Source organism: Aspergillus candidus (genome assembly GCF_002847045.1).
Source record: "Aspergillus candidus strain CBS 102.13 unplaced genomic scaffold BDW47scaffold_33, whole genome shotgun sequence".
NCBI classification, from domain to species: Eukaryota; Fungi; Ascomycota; class Eurotiomycetes; order Eurotiales; family Aspergillaceae; genus Aspergillus; species Aspergillus candidus.
This window is the reverse complement of record NW_020194038.1, coordinates 293,866-319,735: the sequence shown is the minus strand read 5'-3', so window position 1 is coordinate 319,735 and position 25,870 is coordinate 293,866. Positions and strand designations below refer to the sequence as shown.

Below are 25,870 nucleotides of genomic sequence, written 5' to 3'. Positions count from 1 at the left end.
GATAATTATATATTTTTTATTAAAATAAGACTAGAAATATAATATATATATATATTATTGTTATTTTCTTAAAATTTTTAAAATTTTATTATTATTTTATAAAATAATATTTTTATATTATATTATCTTTAACTAAGCTTCTATACAAGCTAAAATAATTAGACTAGTTATAAGTTAGAGTAAGTAATAAAGAAGCTAGCTAAGAAAAATAAAAGTTTATAATAGTATTGGATTAGAATAGATCAGTTTCTATATTTTTAAACTAATCTAATTAAAATTCTAGGGAAAACTGACCCAATAAACTGATCTATTAGGGCACTGATCCAACTCAAACTAATCCAGTCCAACACTACTGATATATAATTCTTTATTACTACTTCTAGCATGTTACCTAATCCTTAGTACAGCGTCCCTAGGCTACCGCATAACAAAAATAATAATTCTAAATAATAATCTTAAATAACTTACTTACTAAGACTTATAAGTACTAAGTTATTAAAAATATTATCAAATATATATATATGTCTCTAATTCTTTTATTCTTTTAAGAGTCAGTAATTATTTCTAGTATAGACTTTCTCTTACTATTCTCTATATAATCCTCTATTACTACTCCTAGCATGTTACCCAATCCTTGATGCGGCATCCCTGGAATACCGCATAACAACCACTTGACTATAAAAGATATCTAGATCACTTTGAGCTCTGTGGGAACCCTTTATACACTATTTTATTTTATGATATAGTACTACCCCCTGTCCTCCTGTAAGATAGCCAGTAGCCAGTAATAAAAAGAGAGAATACAAGAATAGAGCAGTTGATATAGAAATAGAACACAAGATCTTTCAGAAGTTGCCACCAAGTTACTCCTCTTGTTCTAAAAGTGATTTTGCTCTCCCCTTCTTTTTCTTGCCAGATCTGGGCTTGTGCCCTTTTCTCTTAGGCTTGCTAACCTGGAGAGCAACATCATCATTACTCTGGGTATCATGATCCCCCGACGCCTCAGCAACATCATGGGCTTTCAGACCCCCCCGTCTTTTCTTGACTAAAGTCCCTTCCGCAGGGAATCCCTCAAGATGAACCCTTTCTGATGCTCGCTGCATCTGTAATCGCATTCGCTCGACTTCTTGCATTGCCTTCGCCATTTCCGCATCATCTCCAATCCGCGTGGGATCGTGCGAAGAGGGTGAAAAGCGCCTGTCATTTCCCATGGGAAGCTGGCCCAATCCACTTGAGTCAACCTGAAGTAAAGACGACCTAGCTTTGCGAGTCTGATTGAAGTCTTCCAAATCTGTTGGATCATCTTGACCAATCATTTCATCAGACATAATGTCATATTTTTTGGTTTTTCGTCGAGGGTCTTTTGGTTTACTGCGACCTGTGGGGGTCTTGTGATAGTTCCCAGTTTCCTCCAAACCCAGATTTACTATCGGGATAGAATCAATATCTACCCCATGAACATCCGGACCGATGGAATTCAAATTCCCCGCTCCATTCTCGCTATCGATGTAGAATGGGTCGTCTCGATACTGTTCCCTTCGTTCTGCCTTCTTCAATGTCATAGCTGACACCCCGTCTATATCTCGCACGGTATGGTTTTGATATGACGGGCTGGAACAAATCTCATAGCCGAAATCACCGGGACTAGAATGTTCACCAGACGTCGAAGTTCCTTGCAGATAATAAAAATCTTCTGTGAACGATTGGATCCTAGGCCTCTTCGGTCGACTATGGCGAGAACTGAAGAGGCCGGGTAAATCTTTTTGAAAAGCTTCATCGAGGGTGAGATTCTCCGGCAGAGGAACCTTCCTCTGGGCGCTGGCAGCCACCGGATTGAGTTCTAAACCACGAAACATCCCGGGAATGATCGAAGACAGCAGAAAAGGGATCTCATCTGCTGCGTGGCTTTCCGACTGGATTGAATCCACGGCCAAGCGTGCGACTTCCAGAAATTCGATGGCTCTCTCCTGCACATCCAAGTCCGGGTGAACAGTCAAAGCCTCGAGGAATCTAGTAATGCGAGTCAATAAAATTGTAGCTTCTCTCCTCCCCTGCATATCCCACGGTACATCTTCTGCGAGGATAGTTCCCACGAAGATTTTTAGGATTGCTTGTATGGAAAGTGGAACCGCATGTGCTGATTGTGGCGTGGTGGCTATCTCCATCAGTGATAGAAGGGTCTCGCGGGGTGATCGAAGATGCTGTGCAAATTCCCCGACAACCCATGCGAGTGGTCCTAAAATATCGGTATCCGTTGCCGTAATCCTGGGGAACACTGCATCCCTGTCTTTGGTGAGGATCAGACATTCCGCTGCTGTGGTCGCCTCTGATCGAACCTCTTTCACACGAACAGAGACATTGCGTATTTCGGAAACAATCCGGTGTCCGATACTACCTTGGTTGCGGCCTTGCCAAGATGGGAAGCAGGAGTTTCCTCGACTGCTTGCGGGAACGAGTTTGACCAGTCGCAACAAAACACCCACGTACCACTCGAAATCCAGAAGGTTGGAGTAGTTCTTATAAGAGCATATATCAAGAATCCGATGTAGTACTTCAATGCTGTAATCCTTCGGCAAGAATGAAGACCCTGTATGAAGCATTGAGTATTGTTTGTGAGACATGTCACTTTCCGTGCACATGTCTCCCTCATCGGCCTCATATTGATCAGGGAACACTTGATGTTCGTCGTCCAGTTGATTGATCAGCTGATTGACAAATGGCACAAGTGTCTCGCTGGTCACTACTTGAGATACAAGATCAAGCGCCTGTAAACGAATCGAAACATCCGCATCTTCCAGACAGCCCAGGATGACATCTTGGTGCGTTGCGACTAGCCTGGGGTATGAACCCGCGATTCGATTGAACGAAAGCAGTGCGACATATTTCACTGGTGTGTCAATTAGCACTGTTATTGAGGCCGTGGACGTAAATTACGTACGATTGGGGTCAGAATCAGTGACTATCATGCCACGAAGTTTCCCAACGCACAAACTTGCGATCTCGGTTGTCTCATCAACAGCCCCATCACCGTCCAGTATCCCGCCCTGTATTATGCCGTTGATACACTCATATAGTAAAGACATTGCAGAAGTAGTTCTGATGATATTGGTCAGAGGTCGAAGAAGTTTTCGGATTAGCCGGGGTTCTAAAGGCGTTAAAGTTGCAAACTGCCATTGTTAAAAAAGAACTACATGCCCAGGGAGATAGACATACAAGTTTGATAACTTTTATTGCCATCCAGTTATTTCCTCCATCCACCAGCAGATCGAACAATCTTGGTGCTAATGGGAGTAAATCATGGGGCCTTCTCCAACCAAGTTCACACACAACATTTATGGCAGCTGTGGTCACACTATTGTCCTCATCTTCATCCATAAGTCGATCTTTTATCTTTGGCCAGGCCACATTGAGCGCTTCCGGATAAACCAAGGCCAGTCGATAAAGACAAACAATAGCTTTCTTACGGACAACAGCGTGCGTGTGAGATATTCGGGATAATACATCTGATACCAACGACATAGCAAGGGAAGGCGTGATGATATTTGGCAGAGTTATCAAAGGAAGCGAGATGTTTGGGACGCCGGGAGATGCCAAATCCTGCAAGTGCATTAGACAGCGAAAATGATCGTGGTAGGAACTTCATTTTTGTACCTTCTTCAGCAGGTTTGTGGCCAACATTAAGATCTCGGTATCGGTTCTGAAACTCTGTACGGCCCCAAGATATCCAGCTCGCTTGAGAAGGTATTTTGAGGATGACATGACTTCTAATACGTGAAAAGAGGCCCAAGACATGTCGTACCCGAACATCTCCAAGTATAACAGTTTCAATAGAGCAGTGGCCTTCTTATCTAGATTTGTTCAGTCGTCGGCCAGACACATTGAGGCCAGGAGCGATGCGAAACATACCCATGTCTTGTGATTTAACCTCTGCTCTACATTCTCGTAAACTACTCTGTATATAGTCATCCTCTGCAGTTCTATGACTTCTTAGACCCTTTATAAGGTCATAAAGAGATTTCTCAAACCTGCCGCGACTATGTCAGTAATAATATATACCACAACAACGAGACTAACATATTGTGTAGGGATGTCAGCGGTTGCTGATGGTCTTAGTCTGCCTCAGGTTCGGTCGAGATATCTCTCATGTTTTCAATACATCATATTATCAAGGAAAGCAGTTGGTCAAGCATAACACTTCATAATATCCCCAAAGTATAATGTATGTTCGTACAAATGTTGGAAGAGACACAGATGAGAACGTAGGTATACTTCTGACCAAGATTGTGGTTTCGGAGCAAGGATTAGTCACGCCGTCACCTCCGCCCCGACCTGCGCCTATTTGCCTATCAGCAGACTAAGATACGTGACGTATCTTCGTCGTACCTAACTAGGTTAGTAGGTACATCTATTGTCACGCAGTTTGACAACCTTCTCGCAGTGACCCCTATATGGTGTTTGTTTTACACATGATGATAGGATTTCTCAGACTCAACTGACTCTCAAGAATTTCATATCTAATATGCTATCTGTGACCCTATAAGCCTGTATCCTCGTTATTGTCTAACCTTCTAGATTTGAACGATCGCATAGCACTATACGTGGTTTCACTCGCAACATACCTTGTGTCCTGACACGATCTTTCAACAATATGGGGCACCCATCCCTAGAAGGCCAATATTCCCACAGCTCCAGCTTGGTCGATAACGTCAGATTCTCACAACAAGCGCCCATCATCCTTGGCGCAAAAGCTACTTCTGCGAAAATAAATTTGTTGCCAGCTCAACAGGAAGATCCGAGCCACTATGTCTTACTCGAACAACTTTTCTTGTCTTGTTTGCAAACGGGTGACGATAAATCTGCCCTACACTGCCTTGAACTGTTAAGCGATCGGTTTGGTCCTTCCAATGAACGAACTTCTGGCTTGTATGGCATCTATGAAGAAGCTGTTGCAAAGGGACAAATTGGGTTAGAGAAATGCTTGCAGAAGTACGACTCGATACTTTCGGAAAATCCGGTCAATTTGGTTCGTGTCAAACCAGTTATTGACGTGCAGGGACTGACCTTTTTTTGGCAGCCAATTCTTAAGCGTCGAGTTGCGATTTTGCGCTCAATGTCGAAGCCCGTGGAGGCGATCTCCAGTTTGGTGGAGATCTTAAAGGCTGTTCCCACAGATGCTGAAGCGTGGTGCGAGCTTGCAGACTTGTATGTGGCTCAGGGAATGACACACCAAGCGATTTTCTGTCTTGAGGAGTCTCTGTTGATTGCAGCCAATGCCTGGAATGTAAGTATGGATTGTCAGTCAATATCTGTGTTTCACTTCCCATGTCCCTTTCCCACAAACCTCCGTCACTATGTTACTCGAATCAAGGATCGCTGAAAACCATGAATCAAATTAGATCCATGCTCGGTTGGGCGAAGTTTTATATATCTGTGCTCGCTCGGGCGATGAGACATCTGGCCAGTACTTAGTAAGATCTATACGATGCTTTTGCCGGAGCATTGAGCTTTGTGACGATTACTTAAGGGGATTTTATGGCCTTGTCATGGTTAGTCCTAATCGATCTTGCGATAATTCAATATGGTCTCCTAATTGACACTTCCCAGGCTACTTCACCTTTGTTGGATGGGAAACAAGGGGATACTAAATTCAAGATCTCAGCTGCGCAGTGGGAAAAGACAATCCCGGCAGCTACAATCTCGAAGTTACACATCTTTGCAAAGAGACGTCTCGAACACATTATAGAACTACGGTCATCGGATCATCAGTTGTGGGAGTCCTGCCAAGGAGAAATCATAGCAGCAAAGGAGCTATTGGATTGTCTCCAGGACACAACCTGACGAGACCAGAGACTAGTATGTTAGCGCAGAACAAATAATGGGAAGAATCATGGTACTTTTTATATTGCAATACTCGAGACATAGGCCGAGCAATGTTACCTATCGCATCCCAGAGTGCTGTTGCTTGCGGGCATGCGGACCTTTGAATACACCAGAGTGACTCACCATCCCTAAATGGTGTATTATCATGATTGTGTAGGTAGCGAATACAAAGTTTTTCATTGTGGGATATGTACACTGTATACAGTACCTGGTCACTGCAGGCCCCTGTGCAGAAGGCATCAACGTTCATTGGGCACTTGGGCAGCAGCTCGCTGCCAGCAAATCGGTGTTGCAAAATAAGGTCGCCAGCTCAGTGCCTAACAGGAAAAGGTCATAAATGAAAAACCCTCTTGGAAAGTGATATGCCCGAAACTCCACTCGAAGGCCCAACTATAGGTAGTCAGTTTCACGCGCAAGTTAGACTAGTTAAGTCGACTTTCTCTCGCCACTTTCGACTGCGTTTTCCGTACCTACCCCTCATCCACACACATCTCTATCTTAGCTTCTGTCTATACTTTTTGTTCTGCACCAATTTTTCTTGCCTTCCTTTTTCCAACCACACATATTGGAATCGTGCCTGAAACTCACATCCTTCTAGTTTATACTCCCAAGGAGTCTATTCGGGCTGCTTCCAATGTCATGTTGCATAATTGACATTTAGCGCTAATTCCATAGCCCTCGAGCGAATTTTTGAGAGCATTCTCGAAGATAATCCAATCTGCCATCACCCTTGAGTTGTGTCACCAGCCCCGAGGATTGCTACAAAACAAACAATATCCTCCGTTCCATCCTCTGTTTTTCCTTGCTACTATTACTCCATCATCTGTATATCTATCCTTCATCTCATTGAGATCTCCAGGGGGGAAAGCCCCTCCCTCCCCTTGTTTTGCAGTCACAACTCTCGAACTTTTCGGATTTCCTCTCTTTGATGGTGTTACGCAAAACATCACTTGAAAGCGCCGGGAGATCTTTGAACGCGCCAACATTGTGTCAATCGCATACCGTGCTTCGCATTGTATCTAACCCATAGGTAAACTCAATGACGTACGTTCCAGTATACATAGCTTTATTTTCTATTTATCTATTCTCTCTCTCTCTATCTATTTTACATAGTTCTAACGGCCGCACAGGTTTAACATCAGAATTGGTCCTAGTCCTCATGGCTCGGATGGGTCTTCGATATCCGATGAAGAGGATTCTTCTGGAGTGCAGGTTTCACCTCCTTCTGACGTTGGGAGTCATGACTACCATGACCCATACGGCGAATGGGCGCACTTATCGTACCCCGATGAAATAAAACCTTCCGATTCTGCCTCTCGACCTAGGACATCACATCAAGCAAGAAATCGTAATCCGGTACGTGGCTTGTCTTCTGATCGACGGCATTCAACAAGACGTCAGTTTGCGCCGGAGCGTGAATCATTCCAACGTCGCTCTCGCCGCCATCCTTCTCCAGAATCTCCAGAGAGTATAGACTCGGCGGATGAATATGGTGCTCACTATGGTCGGACGTCTAATGAAAGAAGATATTGGTCACCAGCGGCCCGGGGACCAGGTTATGCACGTAGCTCCTCGCCGGGGCCTTCATATACTTATCCCAATGGTGCTGTGCCTCATGGTACATTTGCACATCCAAGCGCACCGCAACCCCCCTCCGATCAACTCATAAGAGTCGGCCATAATTATCAACATAGCCAGCCGCCGCCTTATGGTCATTCGGCTTATGGCTATAACCCTTCCATGCCCCACGCCCACGGCCATCCAATGCCACCGTTTTTCCTTCATGATCACCACGGAGGACAGCATGTGCATCATCCGACACCATCTTCTCATCTGCGAAGCGACGGTCACAGCTCGCCACAACACTCAATCACTCATCACATGCCGCCATCTCGTGGCCCCATGCAATATGGCGGCCCGCCATTAGGTCCCAATGAATTGGTCCCTTATGGTCCAGGGAACTATTATCCATTTAGGGAGCCATATGCAATGGTTCCGGGGATGCTTCCACCCTATTTCAACAACTACCCTCGTGTGCCTTCTCCCAGCCAAGTTGAGTCGAATGGATCTCCAGCGCCACAACCTACAGATCCTGCGAAAGATGAGGCACTCGCGCGACTAGAGAAACTAATAATGGATGAGAGAATCGAGCGCGAGGCTAGAGATTCTAGGGAAGCGGCACGCCAGGCTGCAATCGAGCAGGAAGCCGCCGAGCAAGCTGCTAGAGAAGAGCGCGCCGCACATGAGAAGAGAATCACGGAAGCAGCCGCTGCTCAAGCTAGGGCAGAGGCAGAGCAAAAAGCCGCGGAAGAGGCTGCAAAAGCCAAGAAAGAGGCGGAGGAAGCAGCAGCAGCAGCAGCGGCAGCGGCAGCAGAGGAGGCGGCCGCAGCGGCTACCGACAAAGCAAATGCAGCGGCAGCAGAAGCTGTTGCTGCTGCAACCGCAGCAGCTGCTAGTAAATCCGCGGAAAAGAAAAAGCCAATCAAATTCAAAGATGCCGTGGGTAGGAAGTTCAGCTTCCCCTTTGATCTATGTTGCACCTGGAAGGTAGAGCATCCCCTTGTCTCGTTTGATCGCAACCCCGCAAAGCTTTCTATGCTGTGTCTGACTCCTTTGCGTGAAGGGAATGGAAAATCTCATCCGCCAAGCTTTCCTCCACATCGAGGTAATTGGGCCTCATGTCGCCGAAGGGCATTATGATCTGATCGGCCCAAATGGCGACATAATACTTCCACAAGTCTGGGAAACCGTCGTTGAACCGGACTGGGCTATAACAATGCATATGTGGCCTATACCGGAGAAACCCAAGGATCCTGATCCCGCCTCATCTGCAGAGCCTCCTGGTTCTGAAGTTTCAGCCCCACCTCAACCTTCTGTGGCGCCTGCGGCAGAAGCTGCGAACCAGGGAGACTCAAAGAAAAAACTCGAAGGGATAGGTATGAAATCTCTCTTTATATGGTGACCCGGGTGCTTTGTCTTCAGTTGGACTTTTGCCTCACTTGCTTCGGTTTTGGGATACTACACATCCTTTATAATAAGCTGACAATTTTTTTACAGGCGTTAAGAAACCCCGGCCGAAAGCCCCCGATCCCGGGGCCTTCGCCATGTGGATGGTTGGCAACCACCGTGGGAAAATCCAGAAGGCTTTAAAAGCGGGAAAAAAGCCTAAAGTAGCCGTCCAGCACGGAAATTGCTGCCGTGTTATGTGACGGACTGGGTCATCGAAACATAGTCGTCGCTCAGATTTCCGGAATCACACTTGACCCTGCAAGGTGGTTTGAGCTTTGGGCTAGAAATACTTGATTCGGTCTAGTTATGTTCGTCTACTTTGGGGTGGCATGGCTTTTCCTCTCGTCTTGACGGGATTGGTTTCTCATGCCTCGGGGGTTGTAGGTACATTCATGTTTTGTTTTACTATATCTGTGGACAGTCGTCAATATTGTGCGTTTCATTTTTCTTTCTAGGTTGGGAAGCTTGGAGGCTTTCGTGGTGTTGGAAGTCATGGAAGGCTTTAGCTTACTGTGACTTGCGGATATACCCTATAGAGCATTGATTTGTCCAATCGATATCGCAGAAATCAACTTTCTCTTGTTCTATTCATTTTACGTCGAGTAAAAGTTTATAAGGGGGGAGGGAAGGATGTTTTACCTCAAAAGTATGTTTTAGGCTACTAGGCACCCAGAAGCCAAACCGTAAACTTTATAGGAGACTTTGATGCACGAGCTTTAAAGGATGTGTTGCATTATCAGGCATTATTGAGGGACAAGGGGTTTCCAACCGACAGTTTCACTTGCATGTCCATCAAGCAAATTACTGTCTTCCCCTTGTTGGATGTGTGTCAAATCAATTAGATTCGAGGAAGTATCACAGCGTATATTACCTGCAAGATGTCCCTTCGAATTATGAGCTTCGGCATTTGACATGCTCTTGTCTGACATAGGCATGGTCCGTTCTTGCTGAGAGCTCAGTGAGACGGGTTTTCGTGGGATTGGTGGCGCTTTCTGTGCAGTGTGGAGCTGTGTCTGGGCAATGCCACTTCCAGTGTTTTCAGATTCGCGTTCCGATGAAAAGTCAAGCAAATCACCATGCATACTCGAGCGGTTTTGTGAAGTACCATCCCTCGGTGGAAAACGGTGTCTCCCATTGGTATCATCACCCTGTCTTGTAGTCCACTGGGTCTTTGTTGAGTTGGGCGATGAGACCCAGTCGTCCTCTTCATCAAAATAGAATGGATTGGATTTGCGATGAGGATTTAAGATATACCCATCAGGTGAATCCACCAATGACTTGGCAGGGGTGCCTAATAGACTGGTTAGGGTTGGATACTGAATAGGATCGGAAGCATAACGGGGAGCAGAAATGATGAATAAAAAAGACAGGGTTGCACATCAAATTTTTATTTCACATACCGTTTTCCAACCACCATTTATGATTGTCTGAACTAGCCAACGGCAATCCAGAGACACTGGACTTGGGTTGAGATACCTCCTCATCTCCCATGTTTGTTTGGTCGAGTTTGTTGGATAGGATGTTGTGGACATCATCTTGTCTTTCCGTGTACAGAGTACGCCTGAGCGTATTCTTTTTTTCCTCGTCGATGACGCTGATTGTACATGAAAAGATAGCCCAGACCGGACGATGATCTGAAATGTACAATTTTGCCGAATCGTATTTCGACTGCGAAAGGCCAGAACCCCTCCATAAGATCCTATCGCACCAAGCAGGTATACGTGATTTTTCCCTAGACAAACTTAGTTTTCACCTTGGCTGGCGAGTTGGTGCCTTACGAAGTGTCGTAGTTATCGCTGTATATATCAAACTTATATGTCGGGGGGAACATAATTGGTCCCTCAGTGTAAAACCTAAAGGACCTCCCTTTCAACATGTTGAGATTAAGCTGTACTAAGCGGTTAGCGGGCAAAATATGACGATTTTGGAGGTTAATGTACTTGGTCGTTGTTATAAAGCTTTTCGTAGTTTCCCTCTAATATGAGATCTCTAACAAGTTGATTGTTAAGACCAACACGGTAATTAAAGTCACCGAGCCATATAACGGCGTCATGGTCCTCAATGGATTTGTTGTTTTGGAATCTCAAACCATGACATATGGTATCATAGTCCCTGTTCCTTTCGTCGTCATTGGCAAAGCCCGCTGCAAGATGGGCGGTGACGAAGCATATCCGAGTGTTGGAAAACTCCAAGCGGATTGCGCAACCGCCTTTGTTGCCTGCCATACCCGAGAGTCCAGTCTGAAGAAGTTAGTCTGCGGCTAATCAGGCAGCTACATTGACTGACCTTTTTGATATTCCCTTCAACGTTCTTTATATCCTTCAACGCGTCTTCTCTCACGTAAATCATGAGGGCAGTCCCCACAAGCTGGCCACTCCGTAAGAGGGCATATTTTGGGGTTCTTCTCAAATCAGCACGAGCATTTAGACAATCCTTGACTGCACTTTCCCAAACTTTGCGAGTAGTAGGATCTGTCGACATTATCTGCTGCGGACTCAAAGCTACGATCTCCTGGAATCCAACTGCGTAAATTAGTGGATCATCATCTTGCTGGCTGAACCTGGGCAACAGCCACGGCGATAAATCTGTTTCTGGTCCCTGGAGACGTCCATTGACGTTAAATGTTCCAGTCCAAATCTTGATGCTTTTATTGTATGAGTACTCCGATGACCGCCGAAGCAATTCCTCTGACACTAGATCATTGATTGGATCATAGATGTGCACTGGTACCTGATCAGCTAGTCGCCCCAATAAAAGGTCCATGGTTCTTTGGCGGGCTCCGTCTGCAAAATTGCTGACATAAAGCCGCGTAGCAGTTTTGCGTGCGTCTGCGAGAGCGCCAGCAAAAGACATTTTCCCGTGGCGCGTATAAGAGCTTTTCAGTGCGCCTGTACCGGCATATATCTTAGACAAGGCATCGCCGTTGTCAGCCCAGAGGGACGAATGCCTCAGTTGAATATCAGAACTATATATTCCCCTTTGCTGTAATACAAAGGCTTCAAGGGCCATCGAACTGATGATTGTTTGCACGAGATTGGTCCGGTCGAGACAGTCTAAACAATTCGTCCGAAAGACCCCTTCCTGTTGCAAAATTACAGAAGATCTGCTTGATGGGCTGGGTCTTTCGTCAGTAGACATAGTCGTGTTGTTTTCCTCTGACAGAAAATGGGCAAAGCCGTATAAGGAGTGAGATATTTCATGCTTAATTTGGCTGCTAGCCCCGTATCCCAAAGGTCCGCGAGCCTCAGCATGAAAATCGAAATTCGTCATCCGCAGAAGTGTGTGGTCAGATGGCAATCCAGATTCCGCTTTCTGCTTATTATAACTAGATCTGATATGCTCTTGAAACTTGGCAGAAAGCTCAGCCTCCCCAGATTTTAGTTCACTAAGAAGATTGACCACATGTACTGCTCCATATTGTAGTTCAAGAGCCTCGAAATGTTTGTTGAAGGCATGGCGCGTGGCTTCGGTGGATCTAGTGACTTCTATTTTCTGCTGCCCTGGCAGAAATACAGCAGCCTGCTCCCAGAAAATAGGGACCGAGCCACGAACCTGAACGTAAGAAAAGGTGATACCAGGAGGGGTCCAGAGGATGATTTCCGTTTCAACAAAATTCGCAACGTTGCCATCATCGTCTATTCCACGTGAATTGAATCTTGTACCCGCCCTTCGAGAAGACTGGCGCGAGATTATAGTTATAGCAGAAGGGAAATGGGTCTGCGCATGAGGAAGAACGGTGACCGACGCGGGGATAGTCAGAGTGCCGGAGAAGCCACGGATAACACAAGTCAGCATCTGTGAGTTGTCGAGGTGCCGTCTATCAGCAGATGGTAGGTGGCTTCTAAATAGAAGCAGAGGGTGGATCATATGTAAATTCCAAAGCATGTCCTCCTTTAGGGCGTCAACGTCCAACGCCGCAGCCTTGTCTGACCTAGAGTTGATGTTAACTACGCGGTCAACGCCTGGACATTCGTACCGTCTCACCGATCTTGAAGCCGATCTGTGAGGTTGAAATCTAGACTATAGTAAAATGTACCATCACTGAGGAGCTTTTTCAAAGCTAGAAAGGGATGGTCCGTGATAGAATCTTTGCCATCATAGCCAGCTCCATTGTGAAGCTCCTCAGCTCCAAAAGACGCCTCTGAAATATTGTCGATTGCATCATGGTCCGAGCGATTCAAACAATCTGATGTTGGTTAGCAGAATGACAAGAACCGCAAGTATAGTTACGTACAGAAATCCACATTATCAATTCGTGAGACTGTTTCTCCTGGTCGGACAGTGGCAGCTCTGGAGGAACCAGTAACAACACAGATGAAAACGTCTTCATCAAGGGTTATTAAACCAAGCGTGCCATGTCCATCACCAAGCACACGATAGCCTGTCAAGTCTACTGAACGTAGACTTGCGAATTCAACCTGGCAACGGGGTACATTGTCATACCGCTGTTGAGAATTGATCGACTGCTCTGGCAAATTATATTGGAAGATCAACGCGTGGTTTTTGGTTGTCAGAGTGAGAATGCGTCTAGGGTAATCCTTGGAAAGGACCCTCAAGTTCGACATGGTTTCGATAGACAAGACGACGATAATTACATTGACTGTCAAGCCAATAGTAGAGCACCTTGGACAAGGTGGTGGTGTAGTTTGCTTGCCAAAACTGTCAGCAAATTACCTGTTATTGAGTGTTCTCAGACATTAGATTTTCCCCTTGGAATCGACACAAAATACGTGCTTGTTTCCCTCTTTGTTGAAGAGCTGATTTCTTGTAAAAGGAGTTGAGTATAAATTAATTACTTACCTTCAATCGTCCATGTAATCTATTATTACATCAAACCCCGCTAGAATGTTGGTACGCTTGGCCTAGACCCGTAGGCGGTCAACCCATTTCATGCTTCTTTTTTTCATTTTCATTTTTTTTTTTCCTGGGTTAACAATCTCCAAATCAGCGAGTATCGTGGAGTGATTCATTACTCCGTTGGTATGATTATTATTTGATGCTTTTCGAGAAATCCTTCATTTTCTACCCTCCACTTTATTTTCCCCCTTCAATGTTTGCCTGTTCCTAGTTCTTCCCTTATATAACGTAGCTCACTTTCAGGGCAATTGCCATTAGCAAATGGGTCTATCAGCACCTCGCAAGTACGTACAGTCGCATTTTTTTTTGAATCAGCATAAATGGATCTAGCATAACTAACGTCTCTATAGGAGAACCAAGATTTCTCATGACCCCAATAATACAAATTGGTCGCGGTCGACCAGTGGATTCGGACATAAAATCATGAGCTCCCAGGGATGGACCCCTGGGAGCTTCCTCGGCGCACGAGATGCAGCGCATGCTGACATGTTCACCGCTGGGAGTGCATCTCACATCAAAGTCACGCTCAAAGATGACACCCTCGGCCTGGGAGCACGGCCGGGGCGTGACCTTCTGGGTGAACCCACCGGTCTTGATGCTTTCAAGGGATTGCTAGGTCGTCTCAACGGAAAGTCCGATGCAGAATTGGAAGCCGATCAACAAAAACGGGATGAAATCAAGATGGCTCAATATACTGCGACAAAATGGCAGACAATCAGATTCATAAGCGGCGGCTTGTTGGCTCAAGAAAAACCCAGTGCTTTGGACGCAGATAAATCAAGCAACGACAAAAGCGCGGCCGATGAAACTGAGCGTGAAGATAAATCAGACCGTCAAGAGAAGAAAAAAAAGAAGAAGAGTCGACGTTGCGACGCCGACGAAGGACTGTCCAAGTCTGAAAAAAGAGCCAAAAAGGACAAGAAACGAAAACAGCCCGAGGATATTGACAACAAAGATGATAGCCTAGACAAGGGCATCTCAGATTCAAATTCGGTATCCACGGCCAGTCGAGAGGAGCCTAAGGATTCATCATCGTCAGATGTCAAACCAATTTCGAGAGAACGCCGCCCAGTTGGACGACAGATCTTCAGAAGTCGACATATTCAACAAAAAAAGAGGGCTGTCATGGATGATAAGTCTCTGAATGAGGTATTTAACATGTCACTGAGTAGTTTGACAAGATCTCCATACTAACTGCTGCAGATATTCATGATCAAATCGTAACATCGCTCGGACTTGACACAATAATATCTCAATCTTTATGCCAATTATCGCGACTGGGTTTGCGCCACAATACATGAATGACCATGCCAATCCCGATCAGCAAAAGACTATAGAACATACACAAATCTTACGATCTTAGACCGTGGAAGCATTTTGAATCTGTCATCGTTCAGGATGACAGACACACCTGGCTTTGACCGAGACTGGCTATGCTGCGCTCCTCAGGGAGTGTGTTTCCGAGTTTCAAGACCAGTCACAAGATAGCTGGCATGTATAGAAAGGGCTTCGGAAATATACGGTCCTGAGCTTCCTGGCGGACTGTGGGCTTGGCCAGGCCTGTTTTGGTATTGACAACTTCATAGAATATCAAACAATCAAATAATGAACATCGTCTCTATAACAATAAACACTACGCTTATCATATACCAAAACTATCTGCGAGACCCAGGACATGTCCGATTGTAGTCCTATAACATAGGGCGATGATGAGCAAGTACCATTCCATACATTCCTTATCTCTCTCTTATCTTTCACCAATTGTCATTACAATGTCCGGGCGGTGAGTGGAAAACTAGCTTTACCGCCTATCCATAGTTCTGGACCCCGCCACCGTATCCCGACCGCATGATCCGGGCTCTACTTATCGCCGAACTGCTTGGAACCACCCCGAGCTGCAACCTGTACCCACCTCTAATAGGTACCAGGCACAACAGTGCTGTCTTGGATCTTTATACAACTTCTTGGAAACACTGGATTGCTCGCAGATATGAGTGCACGCTCGAATGAAGGACATGGGGCTTCCATGGAAAACGGGAAGCTTGATACGCCCGAAGATGGCGGTGCCGATACTACTTGCAACCGAAAAAGTCACCTGGAACCGGGAGGGGAACGGAAGCATGGTCGAGTTACTGCTGGCAATACTCGAGAAGCTACGAAGAATAAACAGAAAAGGTTGGCTTTGATTTCCCCTCTCTTGAATATCCATCTAAATAACGAGTGACGACAACGCATCTAACAATATTGAATAGCGGTATTCGTTGGGCTCCCTTAAATGTTGGTCTTGAACGGCGCCTACAGACATTTGTGGTCCTATGCCATACCCTAACAATCGCCATATTCTTGACGATCTTCTTTTTCACTTGTGCTATCCCCTTGTCTTGGCCGTTTCTGGTGCCGTACCTAGTCTATATATCTCTTTTCTCTACGGCTCCCACATCGGGGAACTTGAGCGGCAGGTGCAATTTCCTGCGCTCACTCCCAATCTGGTCAATCTATGCATCGTATTTCCCTGCGCGCTTGCATCGCTCAGAACCTCTCCTGCCAACTCGAAAGTACATTTTCGGATATCACCCACATGGAATCATCTCGCATGGCGCATTCGCGGCTTTCTCGACGGAGGCTCTTGGGTTTTCCAGGTTGTTTCCAGGAATAACAAATACGCTGCTCACCCTCGATTCGAATTTCAGAATCCCGTTCTACAGGGAATATGCGCTGGCCATGGGCGTCGCGAGCGTATCTCGAGAATCGTGCGAGAATCTGCTCACGAAGGGTGGTAGCGACGGGGAGGGAATGGGTCGGGCCATCACCATTGTCATTGGTGGAGCTCGTGAATCTCTCGATGCCCTACCTCATTCACTCCGTCTTGTACTGAGACGCCGCAAGGGTTTCGTCAAACTCGCTGTTCGCACGGGTGCTGATCTTGTGCCCGTGCTAGCATTCGGCGAGAACGATCTTTACGAGCAAGTGCGCTCGGACCATCATCCCATCATCCACAAACTGCAAATGCTGGTAAAGCAGACAATGGGCTTTACGATCCCCCTGTTCCATGCTCGTGGTGTATTCAACTACGATGTTGGCCTAATGCCATACCGCCGCCCTTTGAACATCGTTGTTGGTCGTCCAATCCCGGTCGTTCAACAAAAGGACAGAAACAAGATCGATGACAACTACATCGACCAACTTCATACTGAATATGTGAAGGAGCTTGAGAGGTTGTGGGAACGGTGGAGGGACGAGTATGCTAAGGATAGAGTTTCGGAGCTTGAGATTGTTGCGTGATTTCATGGTTAATCGATCACGAATTTGGATTATCATGGCCTTGATTGCTCATTTGTATATATTTATATATTTTAGCGACATAGGTGTATTTTTCATTTCATCTGAGCCAGTGGTCGGAGATAGTTCCCAACAGCGCATTGCAGAAAGCAGAGAGGCTGGCCGTGTATTTATATGTATATATATATCTCCAGAGCTTGAGAAATTCTTGCAATCTTCGGGAGAGAAACCCAGACAATTGCGATCACATCTCTTGACTTCAAATTTTTGAAATGGGTCAACCGATTAGTATAACACCAATGCATGACCCTCTTTACCTTGAAGAACGAAGGAAAAACCAGTCTTAAAACAGAGAAGGATTGAAGAATTGACATGTTATGTTCTGGCTGAGCCGGGACACGAATGTTTTGAATTATACAACAACGAAAACAAGTATCCTGGGTATCTGACGAACTTGAGAAGCAAATTGCATACATGCGAGAAAACAAGAATGGAAAAGTCGGATGGAAATATAAAAAAGGGCATGGTTACATGGCCCGGAATGACGCAATAAAATCATGCTCGAAACAAAGACAATCTTGTCAAGGGCATATTTATGCCGATGTCTGGTCCGTCTCCGTCTGTGACTGTATTTGAGGGGAGCTGCCTGGGTTCAAACCTTGGACGTTCATCATGGATTCGGACGCGCGTCGGCTTTCGGTAGGAATGCGTACACTCCCACGAGCGCCCTTCACTAGATGTCCGCTCTTCACGCGGTCATGAATCATTTCGTCCAAAATACGTGATACATCGTCCATGCTTCTCCTTCGCTTCTCCTCTGCTTCCCCTCCTTTGGACGCAAGATCGCCATCGGAGTCAGCCTTTAGTGGATGGCCACCTATATTGATATCTGGCTTGTCATTGGTACTCAGAGGACGAGTGTCAGTGGTGATGTGTGCCAGATCTCGATGTCGGGCGGCTGAACGAAATGCGGCGAGCATTCGGTCTTTATCATCAAGTTGCTGGCGAAGTTCATTTATTTCCATGTCTTTCTCACGAAGCAGAGCCGTGGCATCGGGGCTTTCCGAGACGCTGTTTCCAGACTTTGCCCCCACTGACATCCGAGATTGGCTGGACCGCCTTGCTTGTAGCAAGCGCCTTTCCAACGTGGAGATATATCGGTTTTTGTCGGTAAGATCAGCCTGGAGGGCCGTGATCTGTGCTTGGGTGCTGGCATTGCCGTCCGCGAACTCACCCATGACGTCGTCCTCGTCTTCATTGCCGAACGAGCCAGGTAAAGTGCCGGATGGTTCGTTGCTATGCGCGGAGAGGAAAGAAACAGGTCGACTAAGCGTGTGCCCATACGCCGCTAAGGTTGACTGACTGGCTGAGGAGCGCAAAGACCGAGATCCGAGATCCGTTGTAGACAATCGCGAGAACCGGCCAAGAACGGACATGCTTCCATGGCTATTCACGCCGGTTGACTTGGAACAGAGGATCAGACGGTTGAGGTGTTCGATTCGTTCCTTTAATGCTGTCCGAGCCAACTGCATCTCTAGCATTTGTTCCTCGTGGCGAGCCTGGGTTTCCTTTTCAAACTGTTCTTCTTCAATTTTCAGAGTATTTTCCGCCTGTTCTTTGGTCTGATTCTCGAGTTGGCCGCGAAGAGCTTGGATCTCCATCCGATAGCGTTCCAGGAGAACGCGACTCCCTGCATCTCCGCCACCACCCCCAAAAGCCTCCTCCGCCCGTTTAGCATGACTGACAATACTATTCTTGGCGCGAGAGGCAAATTTCAGTGTGTTCATAGTTTCACTGGAATGGGAATTGGTCGCCCCGCCTAGTTGAATGGTACAAAGTATACTGACAAGCGAGTTTCCAGACAACGCAGGTTGGAGAAGTCGTGTCAGTTTGCTGTCTCGGAATGGTAAGTGCCTGCCATCACCATCACCTGATTTATCTTTGGTCTCCGACAGTCTTGATATGATTGTGCCTAGAGTGAGCAAGCTCTTGTTGATATGTGCACCTTCCGTACGCCGTTCTTTATCGTCTGCAGCGCGCTCAGAGCCAGCCAAGTCAATCAAGCTAAGTGTCGACACACGCACTCCGCCAGGGGCTATGCCTGACCGTCTGTCATGAGCACCTCCCGCAGGAGCTCGCTCTCTGCTTTCCACGACAATTTGGACGACTGCGTGACTTCGAGAACTGCGAGCATTAAACTGTGTACTGCCTGTTCTTCGGGCGTGGTCACCCCTTGCAATGACTCGAAGAAGTTGTGTCGGACTCTGGACGATTTCTTCTCGCAAGGGTGTCGCATACACTCCCCGTTTGCTGTCCTCGCGTAGTTTGATTTCCTCTTGCTGGGCGGTGGCCCCCCCGCTAGAAAGAGAAAGCAAGTCGTGAATCTTCTCGTTGTAGATTTCCAGATAGCTGACACGAAGGAGAAACTCTCGATGTGGCGTTTCGCGAATGAAAGAGAATATGTCGGTTATCGCCAACGGTATAACGCCAGGCGATGTTGCAGTCCCTTGCATTGAAAAGGTTTTACCAGTACCGGTCATTCCGTAGGCGAAGACCGTCCCATGGTATCCTTCCATTACTCGTCTTACAAGGCGCTTTGCAGCGGAATCGTAAACCTTTGCGTTGTGCTCCTGTGTCGAGAAAACATTATCTGCCGTAAGAAAACCACCTTCTGGTTAGCCACATATGGAATTCTTAGGAAGACGAAGACCTTGGGTACTGACCATAGGTATAATCACCGCCCTCTTTGCCCCCGCCAGAGATGAGGCCCCGTCGTCCATCCACCATCCAGTCGCCATTAGCCCTGGGGGTTTCAGCTCCGCCCGGTTCAGGCCTAACACGGACGCTCACGATCACATTGCCCTTTGCCTCCTTAGACTTAGAACCAGATTTTGAGTGACCCGTTGCATCATCCACGTCATCGAATGTGGTTGCACTGGTGGAATAGGACCCTTGTGCAGATGAGTTTCGACTTTGGGAGGGTGACCCCTCTTGCTCTCGCGCCTCCGAACTCAGTATCGACTTGCCTTCGCCCGCCCCGTTCAATAGTGATGGTGTTTTCGAGCTCCGGTGGCTGCTGGTCGTTCGAACGCTGACCCTCGAATCTCTCTTGGCCTTGACACTTCCAGTGGAGTGACCGTTCTGAATTCCCGAAACCGAAGACGAAGTGGAGGGGCGGCTTCCGCCCTTTGGTGGTTGCGGGAAAGCCGCGATACTGACTGTCCTGCGCAAAGATTTTTCCGGACTACTGGGAGTTCGACCGCCGGATATTGACCTCGGAGAGCCGAGGTTGGAAGCTGAATTGGACAGCGGGGACTTGCTGAGCGAGGGTCTGGGGCTTGATGGGGTTCTCATTTTTGAGGGTAGGTTGGACGGTGATGTAGACCTCGATATATCCGCTGGCACGAGCAAGCTTTTCCTCGTCTTCGGCGCCGGCAGCTGGGGTATAACGGCAGCTGGAGGGTCCCCAACGGGGCGCGCGTGTTGGGATAACGACATGATGTGATTCTTCTGCGCAATGCTGCTAGATACCCGTACGGCTTGACTTGATCGGGTTGTGATAGGAGGATGTAGTATGCTGAACCAAGTCAACGCGCGTGTGCGATATCTACACAGAAAAGCAGGGGTTTGATCACGGGCGCTTCCTACATATTCAAGGGTTAACTGTTGGGCGCCAGTTGGTCCACCGGAAATTGGGAACGAAAGGAAAGAAGGGGGCGGAAGGGCCAGAACGTACAAATTTCTGGCACCATATATGCCGGTCGACCAAGGGAAGGTTGTAGCTAGGGCGAATCCCTGGGGCCTGGTGTTTCCAGGGTGCTGTGGCCTTGTTCGTTATGAGACAGAACTGCCAGGTACAGAAGGTGGAAGAGGCAAAGAAGGATCCGACGAGAAACAGAGATGGGATCTCCACCAATTAAACGATCTTATCCGGAGGAACAGGTAAGGTAAACCCTTGGAGAGGAGGTGGAGTAAGTGTTTAGCTCCACCGCGATCGCATTCCAGATCCCAGGCTGTAGCTGAGCCCTCCAGATAATTGTCGCCGTGGGAGGATGAACGAAGTTGACGTGCGACAGACAGCAGGCCGCTTACGACACCAATGGGCGTCGGAATGGCAGAGTCGTGTGGTGGGTAAGGGAGATCCGAGTGCTGATCAAAGATACAAGCCCAAAACAAACAGCCCAGGGAAGAGGGGCCCTGTCTTTATTTCGACCGCGAAGGAGGTCGAGTCAGAGGAACGGAGTGAATCGATCATAGACGCGAAACATTTAGTCCCGGCCTTTGTTGAGATGCCTGTTTTGGGACCGATATCGAAATGTCAACTCCAGGCGCGTCTTGCACCGTGGGACAGAAAATGTGGATGCTAATTTCTGGATGAAAGGGGAAACAGGAGGGGGGCGGTTTCTATGGCGGATGGGGAGAACGTGCCAAGGGGAGACTAATCAATTAACGTGTTCTCTTATCTTACCTCGAGCTCCAGACCCGGAGTAATTTATTAGATTTGTCCATCATGATGCTTTTCGACATGTCCTTTCTCTCCGTCCCTGAAGAGCTTCATTATGTTCTAGTCGAACAGTCTGATCAATACATGATACTGCAGGTATAGTTACTTTACGCTGTGCCTTGCCCATAGAGCCACCTTCTGTCAAGATAGCAACCAATGGATTCTGCTCACGAGGACAATAAGGTCTTACGTACGGGTATACCACATGTATTAACTAATAGTAGATACTACCTAGGTAGGCTAGTAATGGTACCTGGTATCACCCCGTAGGTACGGTATCAACTTTACCTGATGAGAGATGGATCGGCATCCCTATAATCGTACCTTTGACAAGGAGTAGAGACTGGCCAGATGGTAAATTACAGGTAATCGTCCTCATGTGGGCACAACACTAGTTTAGAACCGATAGTTGTTCCCCAACACCTGTTCCCGCATATCCCATCAGGTACGGGGTAACCAAATACAGAACCACGGGCCATCCACTCTTAAGGTTTAGGTGGATTTTTCTAAACAACAATAACAAACTCTTTTCTCTGGTGAGAAAACTATGAATGTACCAAGATCATGCTGCTTCACGTGGCAAGACGCACGGAATAAATCTTAAATCTCGTTCAGAATTTAAGACAGAGTTGGATGATCATCAGTATAGTTAAGGTTATCATGGACCACCTTACGACTCGCGTCTCCCGTCTAAAATTGCGATTTGCAGGCACCAAATTAGAGAACAGACGAGTATTGATATTGTGGATACACTGGATAGCATATACAGGAGCCAATGTCAGTAGTCTTTTCCCTGACTATGTGATCTGCTTAGAGACAATGTACGGAATTCATCGTCCGCTGTCCTCCGCCGAGTACCTGGGTCCTTACTACGAGAGTAGCCAGACCTTAGGCGGCCCGGGGAAGCGGCTCATCAACAGTAACCTTGGAAGATGGACCAGGAATAGCATCTCATTGGTAGTCAAAGCTCAAGGGGCAAGAAGTTTAGGATGGTCCACGGTACTTTTGTCCCCTGCCTAGTTTTTTCAAGGATGGATTCCGCAAGGGCGCTTCAATCCAATTGTTAACTTCCCCGCCTGGCGTGGGCGTACAATGGCTTGATCGGTCACTCTAGGGTCTCTAGGGTATAATATAACCTTGTGGATATTTTCTTGGCTCATACAGTACGTATCTACACATGACATTGGATTGCTTACAAAGTTTTATGGCAATGTAGAAATAGCTCACCAGGCTGACGGTCAACTCCGCCAGTACTATTAACTACCGAAATAACGCGGCTATCCTGAGTACATTATTTGAACACCGTACTCCTAAGATCTGCATCTGGCTCCATGATTTGAACGGTTAATGGTGACTCCACGCTGCGCATTTTACCGCTTAGCGCCGGTGAAGTCCAATTGTCGCGAAGCGCGTGCGAACTGGGTTTCATCAATATCTGCCCCCATTCTAGTAAGATCATCGCCCATTTTTTCTGTACCGCCAGCCTTCTTGGGGAGGTTGTCCTTGGCCGTTGGCTTGGGTTCCGTGGACCACCAACTGTGCTGTAAAACCTGGCGTGCCGTGCTCCGTTTCTTGGGGTCCAACGCGCACATCGACATGAGTAAATCTGCACCGACTGGGCCCACGGTGGGAAATTGCCGAAGGAAAAAGTCTCGACCTTGAAGCGGTACAATGTGGTTTGGATCGACGGGCAAATAATGTGGTAACTTAGTGACCCCAGGCCAATTGTCTTCGGACGGCGTGCCAAATGCGTCGCATATCTTGGAAATTTGATCAAGATCAGAGTTGCCGGCGACGAATGGGACACGCAGGAGGAGTTCTGCAAACACCATTCCCATGGACCAGACATCCACGACACCCGAGTATTGCCGCGCGCCATACAGTAGCTCTGGGGGTCGGTACCAGCGTGTGATCACTTGATGGGTCATGTTCAAGTAGGGGTCAGCAAACGATCTGGCCAAGCCAAAATCTGCCAGCTTGACGTCGCCATCCGACGCAATAAGCAAATTGTTCGGTTTGATATCACGATGCAGGATGAAGTTTTCGTGACAAAACCAGACGCCCCTGGCAAGCATTCCCATCCAAGCTTTGATATCAGCAGCACCGTAGTGTATATTTCCATCTTTGATGAGCATTTCCAGGTCGCCCAGAGGTAGAAATTCTAACACCAAATTGAGATTTTGATCCTTAGAAGAAAACACATCGTGTAGGGCAATGACGTTCGGGTGTGATAGTTCTTGGAGGTATTTTACTTCCCGGATGGCATCCATGGAGAGTCCGTCCTTGTATTCAGCATTGACCTTGATCTTTTTTATAGCCACACATGACGACGGATCGGCTCGAAGCCGGCCGAGATACACTACTGCATAGGTACCCTCACCTAGCTTTTTTTCTACAGTTTCTGTCAGTCCTATGCTGATACTCGGGATGAGAGTGATTGCGGAGGGAGATCAGCGAATTAGACATCGCGGTCATACCTTTGATGTACTTATGCCGAACATCGTCGTTCAATTGCTCCGTGAGTTCTCGATTTGCATCTGTTTGAGAAGTCTCAGGCACCTGTAGGCTTTCCTGCGCATTACGTGAGGCCTGAGAAGACACCCTGACCGGTTTGATCGCGGCACTGGACGAGGGCGTTGTCACTGAAGGGGACCGAGTGAGTACAGGTGAGACTGCCATTGCCTTTAGTTCTCAGTCACTGTGGCCCTATCTGCCTTTAACAACAAGAAATGACGACAGCGCCAGGACAAATGTCCAAGTGACAAATTTGCCGCAAAGCCCTGGGAGGGGAGGCGGGGGATTAAATAATCAGCAAAGCATCCTTCTATGAGACACTCCCTTTAAATAGGCGTCCTTTTTCTTGCTTGATTCCTGGAAGCAAGAGGTAAATGCTTAGAATTCAATAGAAAGAGAGCATAATCTTGAAGAGCATGACGGGACTCGCAAGTTCCAGCTCTATGAGGTGTTGTAGGACCACGCTAGGAGGCCTTGTGTTCGGAGTTACGTTGATCCAGTGTAGCCGAAATTTCTCTGACATCCGCGGTGTTCACTACTTACCGACCTGGACATTGACAACTGGAATGGAGAGTATACACCAGTGAGGTCACTTTTCTTTGTCAATTGAGCCCAGGAAACCCCAATCTACTCCTGGTGGCCCCGAGTGCTCGGCATTATCAGCATTTCATTGCAAACTCGACAATACAGAACCCAACCATGGCGTTGCGCAACCCCCAACTCCTGGCTTTCCGACCCATCAGGCCTTCTATCATCGCCAACCAATGCATCCGACATTTCCACGGTCAGACCAGCAAACCCTCCACTGTGCCGCCCCCCACTCCATTTGTCCCCAATGTCGAAACCTTCCTCTCTCTCATCGGCCGCGGGATGTCCAAGCACGCGAGCAAGCTACCATCCTGGGACAAGCTTTTCACCCTTAGCTCCGCCGAACTTAGAGACCTAGGCATTGAGCCCGCGCGACAGCGACGATACCTTCTTCGGAAACGAGAGAAGTTCAGGCAGGGCATCTACGGGCCTGGCGGTGATCTGCAACACGTTGCCGATAGCGCAGCACAGTTGCGCGTTGTCGAGGTTCCCGTGGACCCCAAAGCCCCTTCTCAAGCGATCAACTCATCGAACCCTACCAACGCCTCGGCGACTCTGACTCCGGGGATGAGAAAGGTTATCGTCAACCTCCCGCCTGATGCCACGAAATATACTCCCGATTTGTCGACTCCTTTGCAGAAGTTCGCACACATGAAGATCCACCGCGGATCGATGCTCAAAGGCCCGTTTTTGCAACCAATCAAGGGTACAAACGGGACCGCAGCTTTGATCAAGGCTCAAGAGGGTATGTGGGAGGACAAATTAGGCCACAAGGTGGATGGCGGTGAAAGGAGGCGTGCTGAGGTTCGGGCCAACAGGCGGATTGAGGAAAGGCGAAAGGGAACGGCATAAATGTATTCTTCTTTTACGTGTGTTTTAGCTGCATAGGCGGCTTGTATTATATCATTTGCATACGCAAAATGGCGGGTCTAGGATCTCCAATGAATTCCCATTCTCCACAGCAGGAAAAAACAGTCAAAAGTATTTGTGCTGTCTAATCAGGTCGACATACTCTTGACTGGGAAGGCCCTTTCATGTATGCCTATGTGATCATTATTTTACAGTGTTCCATTTGCGCAAGATTCGTGTTTTCATAGCATGTGATTATAATCGTATATTGTTAAAAGGATATGTATAGCAGGCGACGCCCACGAAATAATTCTATGTAATGTACACCAGCCGTACAAGTAAGTAGGAAAGGACCACATGCGCGTCCGAAGAACAAGCGGCTTTGACCTC

At 47.3% G+C, this 25,870-nt stretch overlaps 9 protein-coding genes across 9 annotated transcripts; 5 read left to right on the top strand and 4 right to left on the bottom strand.

Moving 5' to 3' along the window:
- Positions 1–693: 693 nt before the first annotated feature.
- Positions 694–4,239, bottom strand: BDW47DRAFT_108355 (putative AP-3 complex subunit delta). The gene is made up of 6 exons (XM_024813212.1): positions 4,075–4,239; positions 3,907–4,025; positions 3,652–3,848; positions 3,214–3,597; positions 2,939–3,167; positions 694–2,887 (listed from the first exon to the last, which is right to left on the bottom strand). Coding segments are annotated over exons 1-6 (2,955 nt in total). The 5' UTR covers positions 4,077–4,239; the 3' UTR covers positions 694–863.
- Positions 4,240–4,414: 175 nt separating this feature from the next.
- BDW47DRAFT_108350 (uncharacterized protein) lies at positions 4,415–6,159 on the top strand. The gene is made up of 4 exons (XM_024813211.1): positions 4,415–5,023; positions 5,075–5,281; positions 5,397–5,546; positions 5,605–6,159. Exons 1-4 carry the CDS (start codon positions 4,649–4,651, stop codon positions 5,836–5,838), a joined length of 966 nt encoding a protein of 321 aa, XP_024670725.1. The 5' UTR covers positions 4,415–4,648; the 3' UTR covers positions 5,839–6,159.
- Positions 6,160–6,255: 96 nt separating this feature from the next.
- BDW47DRAFT_108346 (uncharacterized protein) lies at positions 6,256–9,462 on the top strand. The gene is made up of 4 exons (XM_024813210.1): positions 6,256–6,924; positions 7,011–8,427; positions 8,504–8,816; positions 8,938–9,462. Exons 1-4 carry the CDS (start codon positions 6,920–6,922, stop codon positions 9,087–9,089), a joined length of 1,887 nt encoding a protein of 628 aa, XP_024670724.1. The 5' UTR covers positions 6,256–6,919; the 3' UTR covers positions 9,090–9,462.
- A 147-nt stretch (positions 9,463–9,609) lies between these two features.
- BDW47DRAFT_108344 (SacI domain and endonuclease/exonuclease/phosphatase family protein) lies at positions 9,610–13,656 on the bottom strand. The gene is made up of 7 exons (XM_024813209.1): positions 13,124–13,656; positions 12,874–13,075; positions 11,176–12,820; positions 10,830–11,129; positions 10,668–10,777; positions 10,290–10,621; positions 9,610–10,180 (listed from the first exon to the last, which is right to left on the bottom strand). Exons 1-7 carry the CDS (start codon positions 13,452–13,454, stop codon positions 9,633–9,635), a joined length of 3,468 nt encoding a protein of 1,155 aa, XP_024670723.1. The 5' UTR covers positions 13,455–13,656; the 3' UTR covers positions 9,610–9,632.
- A 93-nt stretch (positions 13,657–13,749) lies between these two features.
- pxr1 (telomerase inhibitor/ribosome biogenesis protein PXR1) lies at positions 13,750–15,569 on the top strand. The gene is made up of 3 exons (XM_024819140.1): positions 13,750–14,030; positions 14,097–14,895; positions 14,950–15,569. The coding sequence occupies exons 1-3, from the start codon at positions 14,008–14,010 to the stop codon at positions 14,968–14,970; spliced, it is 843 nt and encodes a 280-aa protein (XP_024670722.1). The 5' UTR covers positions 13,750–14,007; the 3' UTR covers positions 14,971–15,569.
- Positions 15,570–15,736: 167 nt separating this feature from the next.
- On the top strand, positions 15,737–17,028 carry BDW47DRAFT_118614 (diacylglycerol acyltransferase type 2A; the record flags this gene model as incomplete). Its single annotated transcript, XM_024815233.1, has 2 exons — positions 15,737–15,921; positions 15,999–17,028. 2 exons carry the CDS (start codon positions 15,737–15,739, stop codon positions 17,026–17,028), a joined length of 1,215 nt encoding a protein of 404 aa, XP_024670721.1.
- Positions 17,029–17,323: 295 nt separating this feature from the next.
- BDW47DRAFT_48123 (putative kinesin family protein (KipA)) lies at positions 17,324–20,846 on the bottom strand. The gene is made up of 3 exons (XM_024819139.1): positions 20,762–20,846; positions 19,749–20,669; positions 17,324–19,675 (listed from the first exon to the last, which is right to left on the bottom strand). Exons 2-3 carry the CDS (start codon positions 20,521–20,523, stop codon positions 17,619–17,621), a joined length of 2,832 nt encoding a protein of 943 aa, XP_024670720.1. The 5' UTR covers positions 20,524–20,669; positions 20,762–20,846; the 3' UTR covers positions 17,324–17,618.
- A 1,904-nt stretch (positions 20,847–22,750) lies between these two features.
- kin28 (TFIIH complex serine/threonine-protein kinase subunit KIN28) lies at positions 22,751–24,476 on the bottom strand. Its single transcript, XM_024813208.1, has 2 exons — positions 24,007–24,476; positions 22,751–23,921 (listed from the first exon to the last, which is right to left on the bottom strand). Exons 1-2 carry the CDS (start codon positions 24,206–24,208, stop codon positions 22,900–22,902), a joined length of 1,224 nt encoding a protein of 407 aa, XP_024670719.1. The 5' UTR covers positions 24,209–24,476; the 3' UTR covers positions 22,751–22,899.
- Positions 24,477–24,521: 45 nt separating this feature from the next.
- On the top strand, positions 24,522–25,623 carry BDW47DRAFT_108338 (mitochondrial 37S ribosomal protein mS41). Its single transcript, XM_024813207.1, has one exon. The coding sequence runs from the start codon at positions 24,743–24,745 to the stop codon at positions 25,481–25,483; it is 741 nt and encodes a 246-aa protein (XP_024670718.1). The 5' UTR covers positions 24,522–24,742; the 3' UTR covers positions 25,484–25,623.
- The last annotated feature ends 247 nt before the right edge of the window (positions 25,624–25,870 follow it).

Bases quoted from the DNA above. Each gene is read 5' to 3' on its own strand.
- BDW47DRAFT_108355 (XM_024813212.1), bottom strand. The intron at 3,598-3,651 runs GTACAAAAATGA...ATGCACTTGCAG, and splicing joins CCACAAACCTGCTGAAGAAG to GATTTGGCATCTCCCGGCGT. The intron at 2,888-2,938 runs GTACGTAATTTA...TTGACACACCAG, and splicing joins CACTGATTCTGACCCCAATC to TGAAATATGTCGCACTGCTT.
- BDW47DRAFT_108350 (XM_024813211.1), top strand. From the start codon at position 4,649: ATGGGGCACCCATCCCTAGAAGGCCAATATTCCCACAGCTCCAGCTTG. The intron at 5,282-5,396 runs GTAAGTATGGAT...GAATCAAATTAG, and splicing joins TTGCAGCCAATGCCTGGAAT to ATCCATGCTCGGTTGGGCGA. The intron at 5,547-5,604 runs GTTAGTCCTAAT...GACACTTCCCAG, and splicing joins GATTTTATGGCCTTGTCATG to GCTACTTCACCTTTGTTGGA.
- BDW47DRAFT_108346 (XM_024813210.1), top strand. The intron at 8,428-8,503 runs GTAGAGCATCCC...CTTTGCGTGAAG, and splicing joins ATCTATGTTGCACCTGGAAG to GGAATGGAAAATCTCATCCG. The intron at 8,817-8,937 runs GTATGAAATCTC...ATTTTTTTACAG, and splicing joins GAAAAAACTCGAAGGGATAG to GCGTTAAGAAACCCCGGCCG.
- BDW47DRAFT_108344 (XM_024813209.1), bottom strand. From the start codon at position 13,454: ATGTCGAACTTGAGGGTCCTTTCCAAGGATTACCCTAGACGCATTCTC. The intron at 13,076-13,123 runs GTACGTAACTAT...AACCAACATCAG, and splicing joins AATTGATAATGTGGATTTCT to ATTGTTTGAATCGCTCGGAC. The intron at 12,821-12,873 runs GTGAGACGGTAC...CATCAACTCTAG, and splicing joins ACAGATCGGCTTCAAGATCG to GTCAGACAAGGCTGCGGCGT.
- pxr1 (XM_024819140.1), top strand. From the start codon at position 14,008: ATGGGTCTATCAGCACCTCGCAA. The intron at 14,031-14,096 runs GTACGTACAGTC...ACGTCTCTATAG, and splicing joins GGTCTATCAGCACCTCGCAA to GAGAACCAAGATTTCTCATG. The intron at 14,896-14,949 runs GTATTTAACATG...TAACTGCTGCAG, and splicing joins ATGATAAGTCTCTGAATGAG to ATATTCATGATCAAATCGTA.
- BDW47DRAFT_48123 (XM_024819139.1), bottom strand. From the start codon at position 20,523: ATGTCGTTATCCCAACACGCGCGCCCCGTTGGGGACCCTCCAGCTGCC. The intron at 19,676-19,748 runs GTCAGTACCCAA...TTCTTACGGCAG, and splicing joins GGGCGGTGATTATACCTATG to ATAATGTTTTCTCGACACAG.
- kin28 (XM_024813208.1), bottom strand. From the start codon at position 24,208: ATGGCAGTCTCACCTGTACTCACTCGGTCCCCTTCAGTGACAACGCCC. The intron at 23,922-24,006 runs GTATGACCGCGA...CAGAAACTGTAG, and splicing joins TCGGCATAAGTACATCAAAG to AAAAAAAGCTAGGTGAGGGT.
- BDW47DRAFT_108338 (XM_024813207.1), top strand. From the start codon at position 24,743: ATGGCGTTGCGCAACCCCCAACTCCTGGCTTTCCGACCCATCAGGCCT.